This window comes from Triticum dicoccoides, chromosome 5A (genome assembly GCF_002162155.2).
Source record: "Triticum dicoccoides isolate Atlit2015 ecotype Zavitan chromosome 5A, WEW_v2.0, whole genome shotgun sequence".
NCBI classification, from domain to species: Eukaryota; Viridiplantae; Streptophyta; class Magnoliopsida; order Poales; family Poaceae; genus Triticum; species Triticum dicoccoides.
In genome coordinates this window covers 116,462,338-116,469,829 of record NC_041388.1, presented here as the reverse complement: position 1 = coordinate 116,469,829, position 7,492 = coordinate 116,462,338, and the positions used below count along the sequence as shown (strand labels likewise).

The 7,492-nt window shown below is 44.6% G+C and overlaps 1 protein-coding gene across 1 annotated transcript; it reads right to left on the bottom strand.

The window, feature by feature from the left end:
- Positions 1-1,913: 1,913 nt before the first annotated feature.
- On the bottom strand, positions 1,914-6,348 carry LOC119299940 (protein NPG1-like). The gene is made up of 5 exons (XM_037577047.1): positions 5,951-6,348; positions 4,425-4,680; positions 3,142-4,352; positions 2,700-2,847; positions 1,914-2,442 (listed from the first exon to the last, which is right to left on the bottom strand). Exons 1-5 carry the CDS (start codon positions 6,167-6,169, stop codon positions 2,126-2,128), a joined length of 2,151 nt encoding a protein of 716 aa, XP_037432944.1. The 5' UTR covers positions 6,170-6,348; the 3' UTR covers positions 1,914-2,125.
- Positions 6,349-7,492: the final 1,144 nt, after the last annotated feature.

Below are 7,492 nucleotides of genomic sequence, written 5' to 3'. Positions count from 1 at the left end.
ATTAGCACACTGGTATGCCACTTTATTTGTCCTGCTAATCCACAACCAAACACCTAATAAAAGCGTACAATACACAGTGCACATCGTATGGCAGCATGAGGCCTGCGATGGAGGTGGTGGGTGCCACTCCCCATTTTTTAGCCACGACAAGTAGGGGGAATTTGTCGGCAGCCGGCGAGCAGGGAAGATGGTGGCCGTGACCTAGTTTTAGCAAGGGGGAGCAACAATGACGTAGGGGATGGGGTGGAGGTGACCGCCAAAGCGGGAGCGCATGTGTGTGGGGGGTGTAATGGCGCAACCATGCCCTGTATTGACCGCCAGCGAGCAGGGAAGACAGCGGCCCTAAGGTTTAGTAAGGAGGAGCAGGCGGAGGCGACCATCGAAGCGGGAGCACTGGGTGGGGGGAGGGCCTCGAGACAGGGTCCTCTTCTCGTGCCCATACAGTCGCCACGTTTTTCCTTGGCTAGTACGTGGGAGTGGGCCAAAACAGAAATCACCAATGATCCACCCCTCTAATAGATCAAGTCAGCTGGCTGATTGAAAACGACCATTTTATAGATCAAGTCAGCTGGCTGATTGAAAACGACCATTTTATAGATCAAGCCAGCTGGCTGATTGAAAATATTCTTTCCACCAATACTTTATTACGGGTAGCCCAAAGAACCAAAGCAAATGCGGCAAAGCCCATCCACACTAATCTCTTGTCTATTCCTATCGATCCTGCAAAGAAACGTTGCAAGTCGGAAAAAGCCGTCAGGTTCCAATTACAATTTATCGCTGCCCGAATTACACTCCACACGAACCGTGCAATAATGCATCTAAAGAGGATGTGATCACAGGTCTCATCCTCACCACACCATACACATTTGCCCATCTCCCGGTCCATGCCTCTTAAGGACTTGATCTCCACTAGGGATACGGTTGTGGGCTACTTGCCACAAAAAGATCATAATTTTGGCCGGGACTCTTGCCTTCCAGATATCCATCACCTCCCACTTAGGACAGGACTTAAAAATTTCCTTGTAGAATGAGACTGTCAAAAACACACCGTCGCCATCTGAAATCTGTCGGAAAGGAAGATACATCCTCATTTGATCCCAGTCCTCTCTTTCGATCAGGCCAAGAGCTCGACGAAATCCTGCGGCCCAACGCCCATTAACCCATATATCCGCCACCCTGGCGTTTGGGTTGGCTGCAATCACAAGTAAGCATGGCTACTTGGTCCGAAGCAGGCCACCCTCAGACCAAAAATCATACCAAAACATTGTAAGAGCATCTCCGATAGATTATCTTCCACGCCCATTTGGTGATGAGGCACCAATTCTCCTATTTGCGCCCTATATGGCTGAATAGTTCGCTTCAGATCTGTAACGGGTGAATAGCCAGACTGACTCCTCTCATCTGTTCCTAAACAAGTGAACATCATGTTGTCGAAAAGGATTGCCATTTTTGCGGTTTATTTCGACTGGGTTGTTTTAAGGGAAGATTGGCAAAAGGAGTGCCAATGGATATGTATTAGGCTGCACTTCCCAGTTGGGTGTTCAATTGACTTGCAGTATTAATTAGGCTCAGCTCACGCGGTAACTCCAGGTGCCGGAACAGTGGCTGAAATCATATCATCACCAAGTAAATGTTACTCCGTCCGTTCCGAATTACTCCATGTGTAAAGAAATATAAGAGCATTTAGATCATTATTTTTCTTTACAGAGTATAAGATGTTTGTAAAAAAATTCTGAATTGGATGTATTTTAGTGTGTTTGTTGGCTCATTTCAATTCATATGTAGTCCATATTGAAATATTCAAAACATATTATAATTGGAAACGGAGGGAGCATGTAGAGCACTAACAGTAACTCGTTTTATCTTAGCCGACGACTCGTCATAAACTTTTACTTGTAGTAGCGGGTGATATTGATACATATGCTTTATACTGCCATACCAGGCAAGCAACTTACTTAGCAACCAGTTACAGCATTTGTCGACAACAGCAGCACAATGGCTCCTAGGAATACAAGATACAGGTAGCCAGCCTCAAATTCTGCCCAGCTATGTACCCGAAAATAGGAGGAAGAGAAGGAAAATTGGCCGACAAAAAAAGAAACCTCAAGTTGTTCCAAATGAACGATCAGAGCGGTCGGAGACTTTCTACCGGTTCTGATTCCTCAAGCATCGAGGCCGCCTGAAAGCAATCAGCGGCCTCAGCTAGCCTCCCGTCATGCTTGTGGACCTGTCCTAGGTAGAACCAGGCCATCCGGTTCGTAGGCTCGAGCCTTAGGGCATCCGACAGGAAGCTCCTCGCCACAGGGAGATACTTGGGCCCTTGTTTCGACAGGAGAGCACCGATGGATACCTTGGATGGTACATGATCTACCTCTGTCGAGAGTGCATTCAAGTATGCAGCCAGCGCGTGCTGCGTTTGCTCACCAACCTCATGCATGTCACCTGGAAAGAAATGAACGTATCATGACTGTAAGAGGATATTTGACAGAAAAAAAAAACTAGGGATGTTTTCCAACTTCTAAATTCAATAAATGCCTAGCCTAGATGAATGAGATAAAAAAAAGGTGAAGCAAAAACTAACACTTTCTATTTGCAGGTTTCATACTCTTTATTTGCAAGGATGAATTCATACTTCTACCAATAACCAGAGATGCACGCATGGCTCACGAGTCATGAACCGGTGACCAAGGTTTCCTCACCTTCTGCATGAAGTGTTGTGGCAGAATAAGTTTTCAGAGCTTTAGCCTTCTGCAAACATATTTCGGCATCTCTGCAGTACGAAAGACTAGCATACAAGTTGGCAAGACCTTGCCAAACTTCAAACTCACTCACTTTATTATCCCTTTCCTGAAACAAATTTCACAAAGTATGAGATGATAAAACAAGAACAAGGTGCATTGGTGAAATTATAGTGGCAGTTAGTTTCAGCAGCTAATACAAACAAGAAAAGCAGTTCAAAGGATATTGCTATTTGAGCAGCATTATTCAGTGTCAGGATCCAATCCCACTCCAAACTAACTAGAAAAGGTATGGGCCAGGCATCATATCTAGAGTAACCTCAGAACCCTCTTACAAGCAAATAAACATTTTCAAGCAAGCATGAGCTTTTAATGAGACATTTGTGTAATTGAGAAGACAAACCTCTGTGCCATTTTTTAAAGACCCATAAGCCTTCCGTTGTGCCTGAACAAGAGCAAGAAGGGCACGGTATGCTTCAACTGCTTCCATGGGCAATGATTGGGCTGCTTTCAGTTTAGCCCTTATTCTAAGTAATGGCCCTTGTTCCCATTTTGCAGTTTCATCTAATGCAGCATCAGTCACCACTTCTGCTTCTGAATACCTCTGCTGTGCTGAAAGAACCAAAGATAGCAACCTCCAGCCCTTAGAAACAGATCCACCAGTTGTGTCAATGAACTGCTTTGCACATTTCAGTGCAGCCTGCATGTTTCGTTGCTCAGCGTACTCAACCCCCATGTCAAATATTAAATCTGGGTTGTGCCGGTCAAGGGAAAATGCCTCACCAAGTGATTTCAAAGCTTCAGCCTGTAAGAGAGATCTTTGATGATCGGACGAAGCAATTTTAGACTTATTAGCCAGACAACTCCCTAAGAGATGGAGCGCAACACTCCTTAAATGCCCATCTAATAATTCGTCATCAGTGATTGCTCTCTTTGCATACTCTACACCCTCAGAAGCAAGATAATAGTCCGAACTACATATCTTAGCAGCTAAAAGCAGGGCATTTATGTCATTGGGACTCTCATTTTTATTCAAAGACTTCTTTAGCAAATTTAATGCCGCTTCATTATCCGAAGCTGCAGAATAACAAAGGGCTAGACTATACCATCTCTCAGTTCGAGGGTATATTCCAGGCAAAACTTCTTCAAAATGCTTGGCAAGCACAGATGTCTGGCCACAGAGTGACAATGCAAAGGTTAGATGCTCCATCACTGAGGGATCCCAGTGAGTCTTTCCAAGGTACCACTTCTTCAATAGTATCATGAGCAGAAGGATTGCCTCTTCCAAATTATTCTTAGGAACAAATGAACCTTCGGTTTGTGAAGCCAAGCTCGGCGGACTTGCCTCAACACCACCATACAACAGAAAAACAGAAAACCTCTTCTGAATCCTCGTGCAGCATTCATCGTCGAGATTCCATTGACTAAGAAGAGCACGCCGGTAAGAAGCAAGTGCTTCTTGATAAGCCCCAGCTTGCTTCCAAAGTTCTGGGAGTAGCTCAACTGATTTACTGACAGTTTCCTGCAGCTTTTGTTCAACCATGACATCAGGTATGCCACGTTGGAAGATACTTTCAACAGCATCAAGGACGCTTTTACACTGTTGAGCGGCCTCTGCAAGTGAATGGATTCATGGTGTCACAACAAGCATAACAAAATGGCCAGAGTGAAAGTTTGCATTCGTACCTATTGCTTTCCCCAACTTTTGAAGAGACATTGCCTTCAAGTAAATGGCTTCAAGAACAAGGCTAGCAGCATGCTGTGATCCTGAATTCGATGAATCTGACCGTAGTTTGTTATTCCGCTTGGAAGATGGTTTTTCTGAAAGCGACGGTTGGAAACGCTGAATAGCAGCTTGAAGGTCTATTCCATCAAATACTCGAAGTGCAGCTTCCACATTTCCTCTCTGATATTCTAGTCTCCCGAGGAGAGCTCTTGCTTCCTAATTTTCAAAGCAAATACGTACATAAAAGGCAATGTTAGCAGCAACAAAATATAAGAGGTGCTGAGTATTCTTTGGCTACTGGCCTATCAGCAATCACAGTTTAGGAGCATTCAGCTAGTCAAGCACAAATAAACTTTTTAGCACATATTGGTACTCAGTATCAGTAATCACAACCAAACAATTTAGCTTATACTACTTGTTTAAACTTAATTAGGGTTCTGAACTCTGGGCATAAACTATGTCCCGTTGTCCTAAAAATGATACCTGAAGATCATATATTTTTATCAAAGATGCAGACAAGCATCTCTACTCTAACGTAATTTCTTGTTGATAGTTAAGCACGAAACTCCAAGATTTCTGATGTTTTCAAACTCACCAGAAAAGGAAATCGTGTAAACATTAGAACATGTGAGATAAACACAAAACTGTCGAATTATCATTTGTCGCAAAATATAGAGAAATAAGGGAAATGAAATCGTTTTGCCGCAACAAAGACTAAACAAGAACAAAGAGCTGCCCAACTGAACTAAACAAAGAAAACGATCTCTTTTTTTCACATCCAATTCCCATTGTGTTAATCATGCAAATTGCTTCTGAATTCGACCACACTTGTACCTTCCATCCATTACAAATTGCACAAACTTCTTACTGAGTGTTAGAATGGCTGGCTAGGTCCCAAATTCACTAGATAACATATCACCCACTGACCAAACCATGGTCAAACGGTTATACAACATCTAAAAGCAAGATCGTTTTCCACATCTATCCACGAGTTATTTCACTTTCTTTGAGTTCTGCATTCTCTTCTGAATTTTCAGATTTGCCCCAAAGAAAAAGCACGAATGCTGAATCCTCCAAACATGGAGAATCATTTCCACAAGATAGCATCTTAGTATCCTACATCTCCCCGAAATGCTATCTTATCTTTCAAGCAGAATGTATCATTCTAATCTAAATTCTTGCTCAGCTGACCAACTCAGAATGGCCCCGCAACCTTGTGAAAACAATGCCATCTCCCGCATGAAGAACCACCAGTCCTTGAAATGAGCAAGGAAATCAGGCACTACGATCTCCACGCGAAGATCCCGATCTTCCCCCAAAACGCATCAAAGGACAGAAGCAGATAGGCACAGTTGGACCCCAAAATTATCTAATCTTTTCATTCTATCTCGCCCAAACAGACCTCAAGAAACTTGCGCAACCGCCCAGATTAAGATTAGGCAGAAAGGAAAAAGAAAAACAGAAGCTAGAGGCAGCGATTCCGTACCTCGTAGTTGAGGGAGAGGCCCTCGCGGAGCGAGGACTCGGCCTCCTGGATATTGCCGTCGTCGACCCTCGTCTCCGAGGACTCGGACGCCGTCGCCGCCGAGGCGCCGGCCTCCGACTCCGGCGCCCTCTCCCTCGCCTTCACCGGCGAAGCGAACGCCCCCGAGTCCCCGGTCGGGCCCACCTCGCTCCCGTTGTCCGACTCTGGTGCCGCTGCCATTGCTGCCTCAGAGCCGCCGCGCGATCCCTCCGGCGAGCATGCGCTACGTCAATGCGTATGCGTGGGTAGTTGTTCTTGGCTAGTAGACGGAGGAGGCGAGATCCATGGCATTGGACTTCTTGGCCTTTCTACTCTGGGAGTGGGGAGCTCATCGTTTTATTTTTATTTTTGTTTCCCTTCGAGCTCGCCGGCACGTTCTTGTACTTGTAGTAGGTCTTGTGGCTGTTGTAGCATATTTTCTTTTCTTGTTGCATTTTCATTTGGGAGTTCATAATTACTGCAGTCTGGCAGCGAGTGTGCCTTACCATTTTAGATATAGATATATACACGTTCGCTCAATTTGAAATATATGTTTGGTATAGAAAGTTAGCCGTTAAACTTCTTAATCCATGGCACAGGGAGGATAATCTATTTAGGTTGGTTAGATACAATGACAGAGGTATACTTATCATTAGAAAATCATAATAAGAAAACACCATAAATACTCACCCAAAAGTAACAGCGAAGGTCGTACTCCCTCCGTTCCTAAATATAAGAGATTCCAATACAAACTAGTACATACGAAGCAAAATGAATGAGTCTACACTTTAAGGTCGTATTGAAATCACTAAAAGAACTTATATTTAAAAATAGAGAGAGTATATTATAAACTTGCAAAGTATTTTGTTGCAAAAAGATCAGATCTATTAAAAAAGCATCTCAAGCATAACAAAAACTACATCGAAGTTCCAATACCACCGAAGGACTGCTATTGTCGCTAGAACGAGCCGTCAACGTGCCGCTATCACCGCTCCCCTACCGGAGCCGGCTTAACCTTGTCGATGGCAGTCGGAAAACCTTCGTGCACGTGCCCCTAAGGACCAGTGCCCTAGAGAGTGGTCGTCGTTGTTGAACCCTTGATAGATCTTAGGTATCTGACATCAAATCTCATCACGTGACGAGAAACATTAACCTCACTGCCCCAAGAAGATGGCAGGAATCTACGTCGGAGCTTTGTCGACTACTTCCAGACAGACGAACTCGAGGAGGATCGGAGCCTGCAAGACAAACTCGAACAAGAATCACTACCATCCTCCTGAGCGACGCACCTGCGAGGACTAAGGGTCAGTTTGGTTCGCTTCCTCACGTCTTTGTGCTTAGCCTGAAGCTTGCCTGATACTAGCCTGAAGATTGTTTGGATTGTGCCCTGAGTAAGAAAAAGCTTGCCTGGAGCATCTGTCATATTAATTAGCCTGGCTAGGGCACCAGACACTTTCATTAGCCTGGCCCAGGCGTCCCCTTCCTTGTGCCTGGCGTGCTGAAAGTAGTAGCCTGGGAATATTT